Source organism: Scyliorhinus torazame, chromosome 14 (assembly GCF_047496885.1).
Source record: "Scyliorhinus torazame isolate Kashiwa2021f chromosome 14, sScyTor2.1, whole genome shotgun sequence".
Taxonomy (NCBI): Eukaryota; Metazoa; Chordata; class Chondrichthyes; order Carcharhiniformes; family Scyliorhinidae; genus Scyliorhinus; species Scyliorhinus torazame.
The window spans coordinates 18904525-18929214 of NC_092720.1; the positions used below are offsets into that span (position 1 = coordinate 18904525).

Here is a 24690-nt window from a genome sequence, read left to right on the forward strand (position 1 = left end):
GGAGCAGCGCTCCGAAAGCTAGTGACATCGAAACAAACCTGTTGGACTTTAACCTGGTGTTGTAAGACTTCGTACTTCACACAATGACAGAGTAAGTTCACAAAGGAAAATTGTTGCTTCCAGTTTTTCTTTATTTTAATGTAGACAACAAAAAAAATTAATTGTTCAGTCAACAAATACAGATGTCAGATACTTAATCAACCCTTTACAGACTAATCAGCAGATGAGACTAAAGACACACGCTAACGTATTTGACTATTTGCTGATTATACAAAGGCAAACTAGTGACGAAAATGATAGCAAAAAACCATTGTACCTGAAGCAAATATACGTTAACAGATTGGTGAGCAAATTTATGACTAGGTGCAAGAATGGGACATCAAAATCAGTAAGAGAACATTTCCAGGGAAAATTAAGTAAAGAGAGAATTATTTGTGACATTATATTTTGGGACTGGCTTGGTGGACCAATTGGTCTGGATTGCTTGAAAGCAGCGACTACAGGAAAATAAGGTGAAGAGGAATGCAACACTAAAGGAATCCGAAAGATTATTTTAATTATTATTTGGAATGGGAAGGAAAACTCAGGTGGACGCCCTGAAGAGCCTACACTCCTCACTCAATCTCCCTGTTTTAACTGTGCCCGAGCGATTCAATAGCTGTCAATGCAGGAAAGATTTGTGAGTTTTAATTTACGATTTCAACAGGGAAACCACGTAGAGGAGAATTTCACCAATGGGCGGCATGGTAGCACAATGGTTAGCACTGTTGCTTCTAGCTCCAGGGTCACGGGTTCAATTCCCGGCTTGGGTCACTATCTGTGCGGAGTCTGCTCGTTCTCCCCGTGTCTGCGTGGGTTTCCTCCGGGTGCTCCGGTTTCCTCCCACAGACCAGAGATATGCAGGTTAGGTGGATTCGCCATGCTAAATTGCCCTTAGTGTCCAAAAAAAGAATAGGTGGGGTTACTGGGCTACGGGGCTAGGGTGGAGTTGTGGGCTTAAGTAGGGTGCTCTTTCCAAGGGCCAGTGCAAACTTGATGGGCAGAATGGCCTCCTTCTTGACTGGAAATCCTATGATACTATTCTATGACTGTTACGCAGGTGAAACAGGTAAATTCTTACCCCATTAACTTGCTGGCCCAGGACATCAAAGACCCACAAAATTCACCAGTGGTGATTGTATAGTATCATCCCACATGCTAAGGTTTGCTTTATGCATTACATGCAAGTATATTCTTTTCTTTGGAAACAAATTTGCAATTTTGCTGTACGTCAACATCCCTCACCATCCTCGCAGTGCATAACTTGTAGGAAACATGTAATTAAAATCAGTGAAGTAAGACGAACGTTAATTTAAGTTGACTTTTTGGAACATGTTTTACCCATAAGATATTTCTTAGTATTATTTTCTGGTTTGAATAGAATGATATAACATTTTGGAGCAAATATGCAGATAAGCAAACCAAAGCTTGATGCCAAAATGGCAAAGATCTCGACGGCGACGGTATATTTTCCAGGAGAACTAATGTAGGCTGGAATAAAAGTCAACCAAACTGCACAGAAAATCAGCATGCTAAATGTGATGAACTTCGCCTCGTTGAAATTATCCGGCAGCTTTCGAGCTAAGAATGCGAGGACAAAGCTCATGCAGGAGAGAAAGCCGATATAACCCAGCACACAGCAAAATGCTGTCACTGAGCCTAAATCACACTCAAAAATAATCTTCTCGTTGTAATATTTGGTCTGCTTTACTGGAAATGGCGAGGACACAAGAAGCCAGACAACACAGATTGCAACTTGGACAACTGTGCAGAGCAGGACGCTGAGGATTTGCTGCAGAGTCCCAAACCATTTCATCATGTTATTGTTGGGGAGAGTGGCTTTAAACGCCATCAGCACAACCAGGGTTTTGGCCAGCACACATGAGATGCAGAGGACGAAACTGACCCCAAACAGTGTGTGCCTCAGCATGCAGGACGACACTGATGGCTGGCCGATAAAAGTCAGCGAGCACAGGAAACACAACATCAACGAGAGGAGAAGAAGGAAACTGAGTTCGGAATTGTTGGCTCGAACGATCGGAGTCTTCCTATAATACCAGAGGACCCCTGCAACAGACACGGTGCTGGCTGTTCCGAGCAAGGACACAGTCGTCAGTGTAATCCCCATCGCCTCTTCAAATGAGAGGAACTCAATTTCTTTCGGGATGCATTCATTTCTTTGTGGATTGGACCATTCTTCCAGTGCACAGGGGACGCAGTTTAGTGAATCTAAGGTCAATTAAAAATATTGATAAACAGCTTTCAATCCACAACAACTTGAGTTTACACACATTTAAACATTTCCCTTATTTTTCTTTCTTGCGTTTTTACAACACCAGGTTAAAGTCCAACAGGTTTGTTTCGAATCACTAGCTTTCGGAGCACTGCTCCTTCCTCAGGTCAGGAGCTGTGCTCCGAAAGCTAGTGATTTTAAATAAACCTGTTGGACTTTAACCTGGTGTTGTAAGACTTCTTACTGTGCTCACCCCAGTCCAACGTCAGCATCTCCACATCATTTCTTGGATTCATTTGAGTCCCATAGAATAATTTGAGTTATTTTAATTAGTTTCATCAAGTGTGTGACATTAGTGCTGACAAAAACAATGCTTTCCCTCTTCAAGTGCTGAATTCTAGCGTCAAGTTGTCCCAGGTCAGGTGTAGCAAACAATAATATCCCTTTGTCCTGAACCTTTGCCCATTATATACACTGCCTTGTTGCAATGAAACACTTTGAGTGGGATTCTCTGCCCTGCCGGCCCCGTTTTCCGGTGCGGCGCACCCCCGCAGCGGACCAATGGGGTTTCTCATTGTGGCGACCCCCACACAGCAAAGTGGAGGATCCCGCCGACGGAGAATCCCGCAGCTTGCCTTTCCTATGTTGGCGATGTCACGGAGTGAAATTGCTATTGTGTTGTCAATTTGAGCTAAATTGGAGGAGGTCATGCAAGACAGCAGACATATGTCCCCTAGGAACTAGGATGAAAATGTCTTGTGCATTTACCAAGAAAAAAAAGATTTTATCCAAGCCTAGACTTGACTCAAAACCAAGTGTAAAATAGCATTTTTCTGTACCTTACATCATATTACTTATAGAGTTGCATTCAAATTTGAAGAATGAGAATATTGAAGGATACAGTGAAAAGAATGGAAGGATGGGGTTAGAACAGTCAGCTTCACTTGAAGTTCCCAAGTTACTATTCACTATGTGTGAGCCTGGGCTGTGAGAATAGGTGAGGTAACAAACTGATTCTAACGTGGCACTCAACAGACACCCTGGGCGGGATTCTCCGTTCCCGAGGTGTGATGCCGGGGCAGAGTTCATGGACTTCCACGACAGCAAAACTAGCGCCACACCTGGACTGACTCAACGACCATTGAGGGGCTTGCACCGGCGCCACATGGAACACAATCGATTGCAATGAGCAACGCTGACGAATTTGTCCGCGATTGACACTCAGAAAGCTGACAAGCTGCAGCCACATATATAAATTACATTCCCACACACACTCATCCCAGCCAACAAGGTGGCACTGGTTCCGCTGAAGCGTGTCCATCCCCCCGATGGGCCGTGGGGTCAGAGGGCACCTGGTGAGGGGTGCCCTGGAGGGGGGACCCATACGACCTGTGGCCCAGGGTTCGCAGTGGGCTGTCAGCAGCATGAGCCGCTGCATGGCTGCCTTGCAGGCCACGGCAATGGTGCTCCGTGCCCATCCAGCCTGACCCCACAACCACCTCCTGGTACCCATCCCCGCTACTCCCACCGGCCCTGGCAGAAGCTCCCTGGCCAGTGGCACAACTGTCAGCAAACTCTGGCGATTTTGGACACTTTCCCTACCCCATCCCTCTCCCTCAGCAACCATTGCGCCTATTTCACGATTTTTAAAAGTACAAGTGAGTCTCTCAGTCGGGAATTCACCCCAGTGGAGGTGGAGCATTACGGAGGCTCGGTCAGGTCCGCTAATGGTATGCCGATGGCGTTAACTGTACGTGCATTATGGCACACATTGACGCCGCTGTCAAGGCACCAGAGAATTGCGATTTGCCATGAAACTGCCGCCCGCCACGATTTCGGCGGCAAAACCGATTCTCCGCCCAATTGCCTTTCCTGAGTCTGGCGTCAGTCGATGCAGAATCCCTCTATGTATGAACTTCTGATTTGAGTGGCTGGGTTCGATATTAACCAGGAATGCTTACCAGTTTCCTTTTTTTTGCTCTAATATACTGAAGGAATTCTGGCTGGGATGAACTATAAGACCATAAGACGTAGGCCATTCAGCAGAACGAGTCTGCTCTGCTATGCAGTGAGATCATGGCTGATCCGATACAGTTCTCAACTCCACTATCCTGCCTTATCCCAATTACCCTTTATTCCCTGATCACATTTTTTTCTATCTCAGCCCTGAACATACCTAATGACCCAAACCTCTACAACCCTCTCCAGTAAAGAATGCCACAGATTCACTCCCCTCTGCGAGAAGAAATTCCTCTTAATGTCTGTCTTAAATGGGCGACCCCTTACTCTGAGATCATGTCCTCTGGTCCTTGACTCTCCCACAAGAGGAAACATCCTCTCAGCATCGACCCTGTCAAGCTCCCTGAGAATCCGATATGTCTCAATAAGATTGCCTCTCATTCTTCTAAACTCCAATGAGTACAGTTCCAACCCTTCAACGTCTCCTCATAAGCAAATTCTTCCATACGTGGGATAAACCCAGTCAACCTTCTCTCTACTGCCTCCAATGCCAGTATGTCTTTCCTTTGATAAGGGGACCAGAACTGTTCACTATATTCTAGGTGTGGTCTAACTAGTGCTTTGTGTTGTGCTATGTAATTTGGAATGACACAAGCTGCCACTTGATGCAGTTTTGAGTAAAAGATGCTCCAGACTTTGAAGTGAGTTCAATGTGTTTTATTGAACTATTAGCACAGTTCTCAATGAGTTCGACTCTCTGCTAATCTAAATGTAGTAACTCAGTCTAACTGAACCAGCCTTGCTCTGAGCCACGTGCTGGGGTGTGATGCTGAGGATACACCCTGTCTCACTCTGTAGATTTTGGTCTGTGGATAGAGGCGGGGTGTGAGTGCCTCATCCCTTTTATAGTGAGATACCACCCCTGAGTGTCCTGACTGCTCATTGGTCGTGTCCTATTCTATGTGTTCATTAGCTGCATGTTTGCATATCATGACATCTCCCCTTTTTTAAATGTTTTGTTGGCGTATGTGAATGTATTTACATGTGAATGAGTCTGTCTAACGTGACTGATGGAGGACAACAGAACAGAGCAAACAAAACAAATGTTCACAAGTCCAATCTCTGAGGCTTGTGTCTGATGCTGGTCGACCGCCGGAGAGGTGGTGGACGGGACAACGGTGCCTTGACAGGCGGGATGGAAGCCTGACTGGTGGCTTGTGGTGCGAGGTATCAGGAGGTGGCAATTCAACACATGGAAATGGAGGAGAAAGTGGTTGCGGGCAGGCAACTTTGTGCAGTGCCCGTCGATTCCTTCGCACAATGGAGCAATCAGCCATACGTACAACATTCCCGTACCAGCCTCCCCGAACAGGCACCGGAATGTGGCGACTAGGGGCTTTTTACAGTAACTTCATTTGAAGCCTGCTTGTGACAATAAGCGATTTTCATTTTCATTCATTCATTCATAAGAGCTGGGCGCGGCCTGTCGAACAACGACATCCGGGGCAGGCCACCCACCATCGGATATCTGGATCCTGACAGTGTCTGCCGGGGATAGCATGGCCAGATCGGTGGCATGGGCATCGTAGCCCTGCTTTTGACGGTCACTGAGCCGCTGCACCTTCTGCAGCACCAGGAGGTGATCCAGGTTGGGCAGGTTTATGGGTGGAAGTGTCGTCCGCAGGTCCCTGTTCATCAGGAATTGAGCCGCCCTGTACGCGAGCAGTGCAAGGTGTATGTCGGAAGCAGAGTGAGTGAGCAGAGTGAGCCTTGCAGATGAGCTGTTTCACAATGTGCACCCCTTTCTCGACTTTTCCATTGGACTGTGGATAGTGCGGACTGGAGGTGACATGCTGGAAATTGTATGACCTGGCAAACGTGGACCATTCTCGACTGGTAAAGCACGGGCCATTGGAGCTCATGACGGTGATTGGGATGCCATGCCTTGAGAATGTCTCCTTACAGGCTTTGATGATGGTCCGAGAGGTGAGGTCCGGGAGCTTCAGCACCTCAGGCTAATTCGAGAAATAGTCGATGATCAACACGTAGTTGCGACCATTCGCATGAAAGAGATCGATGCCAACCTTGGACCACGGGGAGGTCACTATGTCATGCTGTTGGAGCATCTCCTTGCTCTGCGCTGGCTGGAATCGCTGACAGGTAGGACAGTTCAGGACCATGTTCGTGATGTCCTAGCTGATGCAGGGCCATAGACAGCTTGCCGGGCTCTGCGTCTTCACTTCTCGACGCCCAGTTGTCCCTCATGAATCTGGCGCAGCACCAAGCTCTGGAGACTGAGCGAAATGACAATCCTGACCAGCTTGAGGAGGATACCATCAATCACCATCAGGTCGCCCTCACATTGTAAAATTGTGGGCACTGCCCTCTCTGCCAGCCATTGGTGAGGTTGTGGATGACGCGCTACAAGTGGGGGTCCTTGGCTGTCTCATCACGGATGAGAACTACCTTCTCATCTGTCACCGGGAGAGTGCTAGCACACAGCTGCACCTGCGATTTGATGTGCTGGATGATCTCCAGCGGCTCACTGGGCGAGGTGACAGAGCGGGACAATGCATCAGCGATGATGAGCTCCTTGCCAGGTGTGTACACCAAGTTGAAATCACACCTCCTAAGTTTAAGCAGGATTCTCTGCAACCAAGGCGTCATGTCGTTCAAGTCCTTGTGGATGATGTGGACCAGAGGCCTATGATCCATCTCAACAGTGAATGTCGGCAGGCCATAGACATAATCATGAAATTTGAGGATGCCGGTGAGAAGACCCAAGCACTCCTTCTCAATCTGTGCATATCTTGTTTCAGTGGGCGTCATCGCCCTTGATGGGAGGCTACTGGTGCCCAGGATGATGTGTCATCTCATTGAAGGAACACCGCACCGATGCCATCCTGTCTCGCATCTGTGGATATTATTGTCTCCTGCTCCAGGTCGCCGAATGCCAGGACTGGTGCAGTGGTGAGCTTGGCTTTCAGCTTCAGCCTCTCTGTCTGGTGTGCCGCCTTCCACTCAAAGGCAGTTGACTTTTTCACCAGGTTGAGTAGAGCCGTGGTGTGTGTGGCCATGTTTGGAATGAACGTGCCCAGAAAATTGACCATACCCAAGAAGCGCAGCATCGCCTTTTTGTCCTCAGGGACCTTCATCGCCTCGATGGCCATGATTCTGTCTGTGTCCGGGCGCACACCATGCTGTGAGATCTGGTCGCCTAGGAACTTGAGCGTCGATGTGCCAAAACAACATTTGGACCTGTTTAACTTTAGGCCGTTAGCATGTACATGGCGGAATACCTTCTGGAGATGGGACACATGTTCTTCAGGGGTTGTGGACCATATGATGATGTTGTCCACGTACACACGAACCCCTTCAATGCCTTCCATCATCTGCTCCATGATGCGATGGAATATCTCGATGCCGAGATGATGCCAAATGGCATGCGATTGTAGCAGTATCTGCCAAAAGGCGTGTTGAAGGTGCAGAGCCTTCTGCTCGACTCTTCCAGTTGGATTTGCCAAAATCCCTGCGATGCATCCAATTTGGTGATGAAGCGTGTGTGCGCCATCTCAGTCGTGAGCTCCTCCCGCTTCGGGATGGGGTAGTGTTCCCGCATGATATTCTTATTGAGATCCTTGGGATCAATGCAGATGCGCAGGTCCCCCGAAGGCTTCTTTACACACACCATCGAGCTGACCCAGACAGTTGGTTCGGTGACCTTGGATATGATGCCTTTTTGCTGAAGATCCTTGAGCTCTGCCTTCAGGCGCTCTCTCCGTGGAGCAGGGACATGTCGTGGTGCGTGGACCACTGGCTTGGCATCAGGCCGCAGCAGAATCTTGTATCAATACGGCAGCGTGCCCATCCCGTCAAACACATCTGGATACTGGGCGAGGATGTCGTCGATGCCGGCCTGAAGATCCTCATGGGAGGATGTCGTGGTATAAACCCTTTGAATGAGGTTCAGCTGCTTGCAGGCGTGCGCACTTAGTAGGGATGCCCTGTCCGGCTCAACAATTTCAAAGCGTAACCGTGCATGTGTGTGTCGGTTGGATACGTGCAGATGGCAGGATCCCAGTGGCCGTGATGGCATTCCCGTTGTAATCCAGGAGCTTGCAGGCAGCTGGAAGGACCGTGGGGGGCTTCTTAATGCGTCTGATGTCTGCCTGTGAGTGGAGGTTGGCAGAGGCACCTGTGTCCAGCTTGAACTGGATGGGGCAGTGTTTGACTTTCATCACTGCTCGCCATTCGCCCTCGGAATCCACAGCTAGGATCGATTGGATTTGCGATGTGTCTGACGTTGTCCAGGCAGTCAGCAGCTGGATCCGTTGCACTGCTGGGATCAGAATCCTGTAGGCGTTGTTGCACACTCCGGATGCACCGTCGTCGGAATTGGGAGCGCTGGCGGACTGGTGGTGCAGATCTGCACAGGGCTGCATAGTGGCCTGGCTTCCCGCAGTTTAAACAGCGTCTGCCTCTTGCAGGGCAGTGTTTCTTTAAATGGGCAGTGCCACAGTTCGAACACGTCATGACGTCGGTGTCCTGACGCTCCGTGCGTCGTTGCACACGCGCAGTGCGGTTCTCAGATGTCTGCGCCTGCGCAGTGCGGGTTTCGGGCACTTCGTTATCCCGTTCGCATCGCGCATGAGTCGGGCCCCAGGAAGAGCGTGCGAAATGGCCGCTTTCGTCAATGTTGAGGCGCTGCATCCGGGAGATGGCCTCCACACTCTCTGCCTCATGGGAAGCTAGTCTATAATTTTCTGCCGTTTTGTACTGGGAATAGCGATTTTTAGTGTGCTCATGCACTGTGCATGTTTCAATCGCGACTGGCAGGGTCATATGCTTGTTCTTCAGTAACTGCTCTCTCAGAGGATCAGAGTGAACTCCAAAAATGATTTGGTCTCTGATCACGGAGTCAGTGATATCACCGAAGTTGTAGGATTGCGCTAGCAGTCTAAGGTTAGTTAAATATGAGTTGAAGGATTTGTCTTTACCTTGCAATCGCTGCTTGAATATGTAGCGCTCGAAGATTTCGTTGGTGTCCACCTCACAGTGGCTGTCAAACTTGTCCAGGATGGTCTGAAACTTTGTCTTGTCCTGGTCTTTGGTGAACTGAAAGGAGTTGAATATTTCCAAGGCGTGATCACCCGCTGTGGAGAGGAAAAGAGCTATCTTCCGTGCATCAGACACACCTTTGAGGTCTGATGTTTCGACGTAAAGCTGAAATTTCTGCTTGTATGTCCGCCAGTTGGCACTGAGATTGCCGGAGGTCCTGAGCTGGTGAGGAGCCTGAATCTTTTCCATTGTGCCGGTATACATCGCTGGTCCTCACGGATCTTGCTGAGTTGAACTAACTAGATTGAACAGACTCCTGGTATCATGTTGTGTTATGTAATTTGGAATAACACAAGCTGCCACTTGATGCAGTTTTGAGTAAAAGATGCTCCAGACTTTGAAGTGAGTTCAATGTGTTTTATTGAACTATTAGCACAGTTCTCAATGAGAATCAGGATCAGGGGTGAACTGGCAAGGTGGATACAGAACTGGCTAGGCCATAGAAGGCAGAGGGTAGCAATGGAGGGATGCTTTTCTAATTGGAGGGCTGTGACCAGTGGTGTTCCACAGGGATCAGTGCTGGGACCTTTGCTCTTTGTAGTATATATAAATGATTTGGAGGAAAATGTAACTGGTCTGATTAGTAAGTTTGCAGACGACACAAAGGTTGGTGGAATTGCGGATAGCGATGAGGACTGTCAGAGGATACAGCAGGATTTAGATTGTCTGGAGACTTGGGCGGAGAGATGGCAGATGGAGTTTAACCTGGACAAATGTGAGGTAATGCATTTTGGAAGGGCTAATGCAGGTAGGGAATATACAGTGAATGGTAGAACCCTCAAGAGTATTGAAAGTCAAAGAGATCTAGGAGTACAGGTCCACAGATCACTGAAAGGGGCTACACAGGTGGAGAAGGTAGTCAAGAAGGCATACGGCATGCTTGCCTTCATTGGCCGGGGCATTGAGTATAAGAATTGGCAAGTCATGTTGCAGCTGTATAGAACCTTAGTTAGGCCACACTTGGAGTATAGTGTTCAATTCTGGTCGCCACACTACCAGAAGGATGTGGAGGCTTTAGAGAGGGTGCAGAAGAGATTTACCAGAATGTTGCCTGGTATGGAGGGCATAAGCTATGAGGAGCGATTGAATAAACTCGGTTTGTTCTCACTGGAACGAAGGAGGTTGAGGGGCGACCTGATAGAGGTATACAAAATTATGAGGGGCATAGACAGAGTGGATAGTCAGAGGCTTTTCCCCAGGGTAGAGGGGTCAATTACTAGGGGGCATAGGTTTAAGGTGAGAGGGGCAAAGTTTAGAGTAGATGTACGAGGCAAGTTTTTTACGCAGAGGGTAGTGGGTGCCTGGAACTCACTACCGGAGGAGGTAGTGGAGGCAGGGACGATAGGGACATTTAAGGGGCATCTTGACAAATATATGAATAGGATGGGAATAGAAGGATACGGACCCAGGAAGTGTAGAAGATTGTAGTTTAGTCGGGCAGTATGGTCGGCACGGGCTTGGAGGGCCGAAGGGCCTGTTCCTGTGCTGTACATTTCTTTGTTCTTTGTTTGTTGAGTTCGACTCTCTGCTAATCTAAATGTAGTAACTCAGTCGAACTGAACCAGCCTTGCTCTAAGCCACGTGCTGGGGTGTGATGCTGAGGATACACCCTGTCTCACTCTGTAGATGTTGGTCTGTGGAAAGAGTCGGGGTGTGAGTGCCTCATCCCTTTTATAGTGAGATACCACCCCTGAGTGTCCTGACTGCTCATTGGTCATGTTCTATTCTATGTGTTCATTAGCTGCATGTTTGCATATCATGACACTTTGTACATTTTTAGCAGGACCTCCCTGTTTTTATACTCCATTCCATCAGAAATAAAGGCCAACATTCCATTGCGCTGCCTTCTAAATTACCTGCTGAACTTGCATGCTAGCTTTTTGTGATTTATGCACGACAACGCATAAATCCGCCTGTGCTGCAGCTGTCTGCAGTCTTTCCCCATTTAAATAATATTCAGCTCCTTTATTCTTCCTACCAAAGTGCAGAACTTCACATTTTCCTACATTATATTCCATCTCCCAAGTTTTTCCCCACATAGCTAACCTATCTACATCCCTCTGTAGGCTTTTTGTGTCATCCTCACCACTTGCTTTCCCATCTCTTTTTGTGTCTCCCGCAAATGTACATTCACATCCCTCGCTCAAGTCATTGATATATATTGTAAATAATTGTGGCCCCAGAACAGATCTCTGTGGCACTCCATTTCAGAGGGCAGTTAAGAGTCAATCACATTGCTTTAGATTTGGAGTCACATGTAGGCCAGACCAGGTGAGGATGGCACATTTCCTTCCCTAAAGGACATTAGTGAACCAGTTGCGGTTTTACAACAATCAACGGTGGTTTCATGGTTATTCTTAGACTTTTAATTCCAGATTTTAATTGAATTCAAATTTTAGCACCAACCATGGTGGGATTTGAACCCAGATCCCCACAGCATTACTGTGGATCTCTGCATTGGTAGTCCAGCAACATTACCACTATGCCATTGCCTCCCCTGGTCCAGTGCCAATAGCACTTTCCCAACTTTCTGTCTTCTCTCAGTCACAGTAAGAAGTCTCACAAAACCACGGAAGTCCAAAAGATTTATTTGAAATCACAGGCTTTCGGAGCACTGCTCCTTTATCAGCTGATGGATACTTCACCTGATGAAGGAGCCATGCTCCGAAAGCTAGTGATTTCAAATAAACCTGTTGGACTTTAACCTGGTGTTGTAAGACTTCTTACTGTGCCCACCCCAATCCAGTGCCGGTATCTCCACATCATTCTATCACTTCCCCAATTTTCTATGCCTGCTACCTGCAAAACCAAGGGGATATTAAGTCGCGTGGTACTTCACTAAATGATTTTTGGAAATCCAAGTACATTACATCTACTGGTTCCCTTTCATCTATCCTGTTCATTACCACCTCAAAGAATTCTAATAAATTTGTCAGGCATGATTTTCCCTTCATGAAGATAGGTTGACTCTGCTTGGTTATATTATGCATTTCAAAATGTTCTGCAATTACATCACAGTAGCACGGTGGCACAGTGGTTAGCACTGTTGCTTCACAGCTCTAGGGTCCCAGATTCGATTTCCGGCTTGGGTCACTGTCTGTGCGGAGTTTGCATGTTCTCCCTGTGTCTGTGTGGGTTTCCTCCCACAGTCCAAAGATGTGCATGCTAGGTGGATTGGCCATTCTAAATTGTCCTTAGTGTCCAAAGAGATTGGGTGAGGTTGCTGGCTTACGGGTATGGGACGGAGGTGTGGGCTTAAGTGGGGTGCTCTTTCCAAAGGCCAGTGCAGACCTGATGGACCGAATGGCCTCCTTCTGCACTGTAAATACTATGGGTGGGATTCTCTGAGCATCCGCGCCGAAATCACGCTCGCATGGGGGTGGAGAATTACCCAAAATAGGCCCCCGTGCCGGGAGAACCGCCGCCATTCGCACGCGCGCGATCGAGGCGGCACCAGTCGGGGGCCGTTGGAAAAGACCCCTCCGGCGATCCTCCGCGATCGACCGGCTGAGTTCCCGTCGGCGTGGTTCTAATGTGGTTCCACACGGCGGGAACTCGGAGTCACGGCTGATGTGGCCGTTATGGTGGGGGCGTGGGGATCGGACACGGGGGGGTGGGCCTCAACGACGGGCAGTCCCGCGATCAGGGGCCACCGATCGGCGGGCCATCGCGATTCGGGAGCGACCGATCTTCCTCCGTGCGGGCCCGCTGTGTGGCTCTGCCATGTCGCCGGCGCCCGTGCCAATGTGGGCTGCCGTGCACACGGGCAGACCCGCTCGCGGCCGCCCTGCGCATGCACGGCCGTGTCATCTGTGCAGCAGGGCCCCGCCGGCAGCCAGAGCTGAGGGACGCACGCCAGAGGCCTGCTGGCCCCCTGGAGAACGGGTAATCACTCCGGACGTTCGGGGAAAACGTTTGGAGTGATTCTCGCCCATTTTCCGGCGGGGGTGGGGACTTCGTCCACGAAAGGGTGAATCCCGCCCTGTGTCTATGTCTAAATCCATGATAATGAACTCTAAGATTGTTCCCAATGACAGAAGTTCAGTTAACTGGCCCATAGTTACTTGGCAGTCACATTGGCAGTTTTCCAATCCTCTGAGACTTTTCCAGATCTAAATGATTCTTGGAGGATTACTAGTAAAGTCACCGTAGTCCCAGGGGATCAAAAGCTGTTTTCCCCTGTGAGGGGGAGAGCTGGCTGGCGGCGATTTAACCTGACAATCACCACACCTCGGCGAGGGGCATGGTTGAGAAGGCGGGCCTTCATGAATAACCTCAGTCAGTACAGGAATTGAACATGCGCTGTTGGCCTTGAACCGCACCACAAATCAGTTGTCCAGCCAACTGAGCTAAACCGGCATCCAGATTACTGCCAGTGCATCCTAACTCAACAAGAGTCAGCCTCGAGGCCCCTCTTGCCTATACGTGCAGTGCACTGCATTTATCCATTGTGTCATAGTTAGAAGTGAAGTAGCGCACAGGAGAACTGGCTTATTGTGCCTGTGTTGGCTTTTTGAAAGGGCTAATAATCGAATCATAGAATCCCTAGAGTGCAGAAGGAGGCTATATGGTGCAGCGGGTGTTATGGTGTTAAGCGTAAGATCCTGGCATGGATAGAGGATTGGCTGACTGGCAGAAGGCAGGGAGTGGGGATAAAGGGGTCTTTTTCAGGATGGCAGCTGGTGACTAGTGGTGTGCCTCAAGGGTCTGTGCTGGGACCACAAAGTTTCACAATATACATAAATGATCTGGAAGAAGGAACTGAAGGCACTGTTGCTAAGTTTGCAGGTGATACAAAGATCTGTAGAGGGACAGGAAGTATTGAGGAAGCAGGGGGTGCTGCAGAAGGATTTAGAAGGATTAGGATAGTAGGCAAAGGAGTGGCAGATGAAATACGATGCGGAAAAGTGTGAGGTTTTATCCACTTTGGAAGGAGGAATGGAGGATTAGACTATTTTCTAAATAAGGAAATGCTTAGGAAATTAGAAGCATAAAGGGACTTGGGAGTCCTTGTTCAAGAATCTCTTCAGGTTAATGTGTAGGTTCACTCAGCAAATGCAATGTTAGCATTCATGTCGAGAGGGCTAGAATACAAAAGCAGGGGTGTACGTCTGCGGCTGTATAAGGCTCTGGTCAGACCCCATTTGGAGTATTGTGAGCAGTTTTGGCCCCGTATCTGAGAAAGGATGTGCTGGCCTTGGAAAGGGTCCAGAGGAATGATCCCTGGAATGAAGAGCTTGTCGTATGAGGAACGGTTGAGAACTCTGGGTCTGTACTCGTTGGAGTTTAGAAGGATGAGGGGGGATCTTATTGAAACTTACAGGATACTGCGAGGCCTGGATAGAGTGGATGTGGAGAGGATGTTTCCACGAGTAGGAAAAACTAGAACCAGAGAACACATTTTCAGACTGAAGGGCCGATCCTTTAAAACAGAGATGAGGAGGAATTTCTTCAGCCAGAGGGTAGTGAATCTGTGGAACTCTTTGCCGCAGAAGGCTGTGGAGGCCAAATCACTGAGTGTCTTTTGGACAGCGATAAATAGGTTCTTGATTATTAATAATAATAATACTAATAATAATAATCAATTATTGTCACATGTAGACTTGAATGAAGTTACTGTGAAAAGTCCCTAGTCGCCACATTCCGGCGCCTGTTCGGCGAGGCCGGTACGGGAATTGAACCTGCGCTGCTGGCCTTGTTCTGCATTACAAGCCAACTGTTTAGCCCACTGTGCTAAACCAGCCTGTTAGGGGTTAGGGGTTATGGGGACAAGGCGGGAGAATGGGGATGAGAAAAATATCAGCCATGATTGAATGGTGCAACAGACTTGATGGGCCGAGCGGCCTAATTCTGCTCCTATGTCTTATGGTCTTATGGGTTTGCACCGGCCCTTGGAAAGAGCACCCTACTTAAGTCCATGCCTCCACCCTAACCCAGTAACCCACCAAATCTTTTGGACACTCTAAGCGGCAATTTGGCATGGTCAATCCACCTAACCTGCACATTGTTAGACTGTGGGAGGAAACCCGAGCACCCGGAGGAAACCCATGCAGACACGGGGCGAAAGTGCAAACTACACACGGGCAGTCACTCGAGACCGGAATTGAACCAGGGTTTCAGGAGCTGGGAGGCGCAGTGCTAACCACCGTACCACCGTGCCGTCCATTAACCCTGCTCTCTCCCCAAAACCTTGCAACTGGTTCCTTTTCATCTATGTATCTAATTCCATTGTGAAAGTTACTCCTGAATCTGCTTCCACCAGCCTTGCAAGCATGCCATTCCAGATCATAACGATTTAATGCAAAATAAACATTTTCTTCATTTTGCCTGTCATCCATTGAGTTGAAGCAAATAATTACTTTCAAGTCTAATTATGGTAACAGGCAATCAAAATATAAATCTATATACCTGTTTCATTACTAATTTCACCATCAGCACATGGTAGACAGTCAAAACAGCAGATCTGTTCCCCGATTCGAATTGCTTTCCTTGTTCCGGGAAGGCAATGTTTACTGCATAATGACTCTGGGGCCTGGCATGTCAATGAGAAAGAAACAAGTGTGTGTATCATTTCATAATGAATAACTGAGCAAATTCTAGCAATGGTGAGAGAAGATTTCCTCTGGTGCACTGTATTACTGACATTGTAATAATAGTTTTATTTGTTTTCTGTGCCTGGCAAAATTACAAAAGAGTGGATTATAATTTCACTGGCAATTGAGATCAGGAGAAATGCTACCACTAGAGTAACCACTGGGTGGAGTTTCTGCTTTGAGAATTGTGAAATTGCACCCAAAACTGGTGGTTGGGGCGGCATGGTGGTGCAGTGGTTAGCAATGCTGCCTCGCGGCGCCAAAGACATTCAAAATGTGCTTGCTGCTGCCTGCAGAGTAACTCAGAAACTGAACACAATTTGAAGACTTTTCTGAACCTGCACAATTTACGGAGGCTTGCAATTTCAACCTGGAAACATCAGCTTTGTGGGGAGAGCTTACTGCAGTTGAATTGACTAATGAATCAGAATGAAAGTTTGTGGAAAACACAATCTTAAATAGCTTTGTGTGCAGCTCACATGTTTCAAATTTCTCAATGGTCTACACTAATTTGGCCGATCTTGTATGGATTACATTGTTATAACCAGCCAACATAATTATCGGCAGAGAAGAACCAGAGCAGGTTTTCTGCAAGGTGATTACAAAAGTCATAAAGTGACATTCATATTTTTGGAAAGATCTATTTTGGTTATTATACCTATATTATGATAAGCATTAGAGATGATCGAATTTGCACAGTCTTCCCTCAGTCCAAGGATGTGCAGACTAGATGGGTTGGCCATAGTCAGTGCACAGGGATAGGGTGGGGTAGTGGGCAAAGTTAGAGGGCTCTTTTTGGATGGTCGGTGCAGACTTGATGGGCCGAAAGGCCTCTGTCTGCACTGTAGGGATTCTATGGATTCTAAGGAATTGCTTACATTCATATCCAATTGAGAAATTGACTAGCCAGTTTTTAGAGTTAGCTTATTTAAGATATCTAAAGGTTCTACAAGCTTAACTTAACAAGTAGAATGAAAATGCTGATGGAAAGCAAATGTCGGATTCTAGATCTGATGAAAATCACAAATTTACTCTGCATATTGAAAATGGTATTACCAGGCCTTCAAAATAGACAAATAAGTGCAATGATTTACCTCAACTTTTCCACCAGCCCAGATGATCGTCTTTTCATTTACCACAAGATCTTGACCTGAATCTGTAGCTGAATCAAAATGTCCCACATGCACAAATTTGACTGAACCATCTTCGTTCTTCTGCCAGTTCACAATGTCATACATTGCAACAATGTCACCGTTCTCATCAAAATAAATCTCTTCTCCCAATTTAATGGCATATCTTACTTCTTTCAAGTAATGCACGAGCTTAGTGAAAATTTAGAAGTTAGAACATCGGCCAACATCGTGATAGAATTTCCTTACAAAAGCATCACAAACTATCAGTTTTGCTTCTTCTTAATGAATTAATTAGCTCCAATTTCTGCCATTCCGAGACTGCATGTTTATTGCTAGAAGTTTGCAGAGACAGAGGGAAGGCTACACAAAATGGGCGATAGCAAATCAACAGTTGATCCTACACCTCGCACAATGGGTGGAATTTAATGTGTATGATGGGGCACCCACCAACCAGTTGGAGAAATGATGGGAATCTCAGTTCGCTTCTCTCCGAGAGACCTGACACAATTATCGGGCAATCGGGCACTTACCTGGACATTGTGGGGCCTCCCACACCACAAAATCCAAAACAGGGCAGAAATCCTGCATCCATGTATTATTGGTCAATCAGGAGTCAACAGCTCCCCAATGCCAGGGCCACCACTCTTGTATTGTGGCCACTGCTGCCTTAAGGATCAACGTGCTGCATCTCAAGATCAAAGTGAATGTGGGAGGGATGGGGGTCTCGGGGAAGGGTCACCAGCGAGGGTGGGGATGGGCATTGGAAGCAAGGGGGTGGGGCGGGGACATTTAGCGTGCTCCCCCAGCACCCATGATGCTAAATCTCTTGATTGAGAACTGAGTGCCTGTGAATGCCAGACCTGCCTGGTAGGCTGCTGGCAAACCTGACAGGCTTTGCTGTACCTTTCCCCCTCATGGGAAGTTCCTCCCACCTACCGCTCATTGAATACTAATTTAAGGGCTTCAATTGACCGCTGGGTGGAAAGATCACCCTGCACCGTTCCTGCTCTGAACTTGATCTTGGTGATGTGGAAAGATAGTGTAGTCTCCAGCTGGCAAATTGAATGGGACAGCCCCTGCATCCAAATTCATCTCTGTGGGGTTTATTGGGGGGTGCATGTGGCCCATTAAATTCCATCTGAGTTTCTTTTGCATTGACTTCAAAGTGAGGCTACAAACATTTTTGCATTTCTGTTAACTAAATGACAAATGGTTGAAAGCATTGGGTATTGTAACGTCTGTGGGTTCGGACAATATTCTGGCAATAGTACTGAAGACTTGAGTTCTGGAACTTGTCGTGCCCATAACCAGCCTACTCCTGAAGAGGTACAACTGTGGCATCTATCCAGAAATGTTTAAAATTGCCCAGTATGTCCTGTACACGTAAAAAGCAGGACAAATTCAATTATCGTCCCATCAGTCTCCTCTTGGTCATCATTAAAGTGATGGAAGAGGTTATGAACAATGCTATCAAACAGTTCTTGCTTCGTGATAACTTGTTCACTGATGCTCAGTTTGGGTTCTGCCAGGGTCACTCAGCTCCTGAAGTCATTACAGCCTTGGTTCAAACATGCACAAGAGAGCTAAACCCCATTGGGATTGACTGCCCTTGACACCAAGGCAACATTTAACTGAATGTGGTATCAAGGAGACCTAGCAAAACAGGAGTCAATGGAAATCAGGGGAAAACTCTCCACTGGTTGGAGTCATATGAGTAAAAAGGAAGATGGTTGTGGTTGTTGCAGGCCGATCAGCTTGGTTCGCTGATGATTGCACAATGTTCGTCACGATTTGTGACTCCTCAGACACTGAAGCAGTCCACAGACATGCTACAAGACATGGACAATATCCAGGTTTGGGCTGACAAGTGGCAAGTAACATTCGCACCTCACAAGTGGCAGGTAATGGCCATCTCCAGCAAGAGAGAATCTAACCATCACCCCTTGAAATTCAAAATTACCATCACTGAATTCCCCCCACTATCAACATCCTGGGGGTTACCATTGACCAGAAACCGAGCGGAACCAGCCATATAAATACCGTGGCCGCAAGAGCAGGTCAGAGGCTAGGAAACATAACTCCCCAAAGCTTGTCCACTATCTACATTGCACAAGTCAGGAATGTGATGGAATGCTCTCCACTTGCCTGGATGAGTGCAGCATGAAGAACATTCAAGCAGCCATGCAGGACAAGCCAGCCCCACTGGATTGCCATCCACAAATATTCGCTCCCTTCACAACTGATGCAAGTAGCAGATGTGTGTACCATCTACAAGAGGCACTGCACTCTTGTATTTAAAGTGGAGATGAATAAACATTTGATATTTTGAGCATTAGAGGGATATGGGGAAATGGCACAGGAAAGGAGTTGAGGCTGGCATAGATCAGACATGATCGTATTAAATGGCGGGGCAGGTTTGAAGGGCCTGGTGGCCTATCCCTGATTCTGTTTCTTGTGTTCTTGCAGGAATTCCCTAAGCATCTTTGACAGCACCTTCCAAACCCACAATTGCTACCTTCTAGAAAGGCAAGGGCAGTGGATACACGGGAACATCTGGTAGCTCCCCTCCAAGTCACTCACCATCCTGACTTGGAAATACACTGCCATTCCTTCACTTGTCGCTGGGTCAAATGAACTCGACCCCTAACAGTTGATGTACCTACACCACATGGACTGTAGCAGTTCAAGAAAGTCACCACCTTCTCAAGGGCAATTAGGGATTGGCAATAAATGCTGATCTAGCCAGCGCACCCCACATCCCCTGAATGAAAACAAAACTCATTTAGCTTTAGTAACAGTAAAAGACCATAATACCCATCTTACCATTCATTAAAAACAAACTGGACTGTACCCTCTTCCATTTAAGGTAATTGAGCCTTTTAGAGAGAAGGCACTTAGTGTCCTCCTTGATGGTGACAAGGCTCTGGACGTTCTAGCCCCACGGTACAGATCAGCACACGTCCAGCAACCCCATCCAAGTGAGGTGCTCTGCTGATTACTCCTAAACTTCTGGCTGGGTCAGGTCGTGATGGCATCTTGTCATCCCAGTATAACCACCTGAATGCCAAGGCCAAGATGATGAAGCAGTGACAGTGTCACTAGACTAATAATCCGGACGTCCAGGATAATTATCTGAGGTCCCGATTTCAAATCCTACCATGACAGCTGGGGGGGATTTCATTTAAGAAATCTGGAACTGAAAACTAGTCTCAGTAATGGCGACCATGGCAACTATCATCAATTGTTGTTAAATGTGGTTCATTCATGTCTTTTAGGGGAGGAAATCTGCCATCTGGTCTGGCCTACATGTGACTCCAGACCTACAGCAATGTAATTGACTCTTAACTGTCCCCTGAAATGGCTACCAAACCGCTCAACTTAAGGGCAATGAGGAGTGGACAACAAATCTTAGCCCGCATCCCATGATCGAATAAAGAAAAACATTTTTGCTTGATGATTTCCCAGCTAACATTGGTCTTCCCTTTCTCCCCGTCTCTTTTGTACCTCAGTGTCGACATGACCCATGAACCCGCAGCACAATTGAACTTTATAGATTTCAAGTTGTTTTGGAATTCTGAAAAGACTTTACCTGCCAAGGTTGGACGTCGAAGATGTTGGCACAAGCCTGATTTTCAAAGGGGCCCTTACCATTTTCACATGAATATAAATTATGAAGAGAATGAGCTATCGTGTACACTGCTTTGTACACATTGTATGAAATTCTTAATTCTGACACATCGGAATATATATTGTAAGTATTGGTTAGCTCTTCTAACCCAGTGCATTTTTTCTGAGATGATATCGATGCAGGTTTCCCTTTCTGTTCAACTGCCATCCCAAAAGAACAGTTAAATATAATTTCCCACAATTCTTTCACAAAGAGGTTATTTGGAGTTTTGAAGGGATGCACTTGAAGAAGGAAACTCCTCAGGCCTGGAATTTCTGCCCTGTGGATTGCGAATCCTATTGTCCCGCTCAAAGACAGGAAATTTTCTTTGGTGGCAATCAAAGCAGATGTAACCCAGGCCTCACTCGCTATCCATTGTCTACCGGTGATGTTTTGCTTTACAACTTCTCTGATCAAAGGGTATGCGTCTCCCTCAAGAGCAAACATGACAATGACCCTCGCGGTAGATGCCTTGATGGTCTCTGTTATTTGAAGTATCTTTTGCCTGGAGTATACCTTTGGAATTACTTCAGTAAAAGCAATGCAAACGCCAAGTTTTCTGACTTCATCGCTGAATGCTTGAATTGCGTTGTGACTGTAGTCATCATCACCCGCGATCGATCCAACCCAGGTCCAGCCAAACCGCTGCACCAGTCGGGCAACACCCTGTGCCTGGTACGCATCGCTTGGCATTGTTCTGAAAAAGGCCGGAAACTCGTTTCTGTTACTGAGACAGGTACAAGATGAGAAATAGCTGACCTGTGGGGGAAACAAGTCAAAGATATATAATATTTAATTAATAAAATAAGAAATAGGAATTGAGCTAATATTAGGACAAATTATGAATGCAGTTGCAGAAAACACAATAGAATGGTACAAATTGTTGAAAGAAATTGAAGGGGAATTTTTACCCATAGACAAATAGTTAATACAAATAGCATGGATGCAAAGAGAAACTCATAGAATTTACAGTGCAGAAGGAGGCCATTTGGCCCATCGAGTCTGCACCGGCCCTTGGAAAGAGCACCCTAGCTAAGCCCATACCTCCATCCCATTCCTGTAACCCAGCAACCCAAACCTTTTTTTTGGACACTAAGGGCAATTTAGCATGGCCAATCTACCTAACCTGTACATCTTTGGACTGTGGGAGGAAACCGGAGCGCCCGGAGGAAACCCACGCAGACACGGGGAGAACGTGCAGACTCCGCACAGACAGTGACCCAAGCCGGGAATCAAACCTGGGACCCTGGAGCTGTGAAGTAACTGTGCTAACCACTGTGCTACCATGCCCCAACCCATTCCTTACTCAGAAACTGTGTAAGAACATGAAGATAATTGGAAGGGTGAGTTGAAGAAAGGTGGAGGAAGCTCATGTAAGCAGGAATTGATCTTTTAGGCTGTTTGACCTGTCGCTGTGCGATATATTTTGTGTAATTTGTGCCATATTAACTTGGGAGAGGGGATATATTGAGATCTCAATGTTCTCAATTTTCTCCTCTTCTTAACCATTCAGCACTGTCCAAACCCACATCCACGACTAGGTCAGGAAGTCATGTTTCTCTTGTTCTTTGGAACTGCTCAGTTCAATTAGATTTAGTTATAAAATGTATGATTTTCTTTCCTTCTTTCACACACGTGACAATCCTCAAATAAGTAAAACGAGCAAGTTCATTTCTCACAACATTTACGTTGACAAACACTCTGATCATCAACACCCACAACTAAGGCTATTACTCAAATTCTGATTGGCCTCACAGGTCCAGTCTAAAGCACAGAAATTGACCAGGATCACTGTTTTTTGCATCCTATCTAGTTAAAGATAATATCCCCAACAACTCCATCCCCAAGGTTGAATAGGCTGATAACAGAAAATATCAAAGCTTTCGCATAAACAGTGGTCACTTAGATAGAAAGAGTAAAATTATTGGTTAGGAAAAGAATTAAAGGTCCAAGTAACTTGTTGTAAAAAAAAAGAATGCTACACTTGGGCAGCATGGTAGCATAGTGGTTAGCTCTATGGCTTCACAGTGCCACGGTCCCAGGTTCGATTCCCGGCTTGGGTCACTGTCTGCGGAGTCTGCACATTCCCTGTTTCTGCGTGGGTTTCCTCCGGGCGTTCCGGTTTCCTCCCACAAATCCCAAAAGACGTGCTATTAGGTAATTTGGACATTGTGAATTCTCCCTCTGTGTACCTGAACAGGCGCCGTAGTGTGGCGACTGGGGGCTTTTCACAATAACTTCACTGCAGTGTTAGTGTAAACCTACTTGTTACAATAAAGATTATTATAATTGGGTCATAATTGGAGTGGAAATCACAGTCAGGTTATGACTCTTATTTCCTTGCACTGAAATGCAGCTGCAACTTTCTCATCTGACCTTCCGACTCAGGCTGGGTGAGAAAGGTGCAGCAGCGGGTTTCTATGGCCTTCAGTCAGGTGCAGGAGAGTTGAGGGAAAGGAAGACACATCCCCTGTTTTATGGCACTAGCTGTGGTAAAGTAGGTAGGTTTAAAGGTCCAGAAATCTGAGAAGCCAGGGAGAAGCTAAGTTTGGAAGGTGAGGACGTAGGATGGTGTGGTGGGCTGAGGGGGGGTGAGGAGTGTCGGGGTGGGTTGGGTTTGGGGGCTGGTGGTCAGTTAGGGGGGTTGGCTGGTCAGTGGTGGGTTTGGTCAGTGGGTTTTGGTCAGTGTAGGGTTCAGTGGTCAATGGGAGGGTGGTTGGCTGGTCAGTTGGGGGAGATGTCTAGTGGCTATGGTAGGGTGGTCAATTTGGAAGGGTGAGCAGTCAGGGTTGCTGTGTGTTGGGAAGGGTATTCAGGAGACGTGGCGGGATATTTGGGGGGGGGTAGGGTTGGAAGTTGGGCGTTGTTGAAAGTGTAGTTGGAAGGGTAGTGAGGGGTTCTGCAGGGTGTCAGGAGAATAGTCCGGAGGTGGGGAGGGTAGTTGTGGGAGTTGGGGGTTGTTGTGAGTAGTTAGAGATTGGATGCAGTTTGTGGAGGGAGGGGAGGGTAGTCAAAAGGAATGGGAGGATAGTTTTGGGGGGGTTGAAGGGCAATTGAGAGGGTGATCAGGTGGTCCCATGTGGGGTTGGGAGGTTATTTGGGAGGTGTGGAAGTTAGTGAAGGATGGTGAGGGTAGCCTGGAGTTGGGAGAGGTCAGGGAGTTGAGAGTAGTTGGGGTTGGGGTGTAGTCTGGTAACGAGGAGGGTAAATGGGGGGGTGAGTGTGTAATCAGGTGAATGGGGAGGGTGGTCAGAGGTGCAGGTGGACTTTGAGGGTGGTAGGGTTGGCAAGGGTACTGTGGAGGGTCAGGATAGTAGTTTGTCTTTCCCTGGCTGGTGAGTGATGGCAGTTGGGGGAGTAGTTTGGAGGGTTGGGAGGGGGGAGTAGTTGGGAGGGTGAAGGGAGAATATAGTCATGGAGTTCCTATGGGGGTGGGTGTTGGCAGAACTATAGCTACCCTGGAGTTAGAAGTGGGTTTAATCCTTCTAGGTTTTTCTGGGTAACTATTTCTGTAAGACAATCAGAACCATTTGGAGACTGCAGTTCAAATTGTATTATTGGACGGTTCAGATTGTAAAGCAATTCCCAGCAATTGCTGTGCAATCCATACGTGGAGAATTCCAGGGAGGGGGTGGGTGGGTGGGTGCCCCCAGTGTAGATTTGGGGTAGGGTGGGTGCCCCCAGTGTAGATTTGGGGTACTCGCACAGGTACAATGCCGCAGAATTCGTAGGTTATAGAGCAAGTCATAAATTACTTCTCTGCTTCATCCCAAAATAATATTTTCTTAAGGAGTCGATAAAAACTGCCTCCATCATCTCCCAAATGACCACCCTCTCACTGAAATTAACAAACCCCCAGATTTTCAGGGATTAGTTTTTAATTTATCTCACCTCACCACTTGATTTGATTTGATTTATTGTCACATAAACCGAAGTACAGTGAAAAGT

General features: G+C 47.2%; 1 protein-coding gene across 1 annotated transcript in view; it reads right to left on the reverse strand.

Annotated features, from left to right (window-relative positions):
• Positions 1–1351: 1351 nt before the first annotated feature.
• The window catches only part of LOC140389474 (extracellular calcium-sensing receptor-like), a 32005-nt gene continuing 8666 nt past the window's right edge, over positions 1352–24690 (reverse strand). The window contains exons 3-7 of the mRNA XM_072473605.1: positions 20665–21501; positions 17051–17264; positions 16345–16358; positions 15758–15881; positions 1352–2268 (exon numbers count right to left, since the gene is read on the reverse strand). Of these exons, the coding sequence (XP_072329706.1) occupies positions 1352–2268; positions 15758–15881; positions 16345–16358; positions 17051–17264; positions 20665–21501 (2106 nt within the window). The remainder of the gene's footprint in view (positions 2269–15757; positions 15882–16344; positions 16359–17050; positions 17265–20664; positions 21502–24690) is intronic.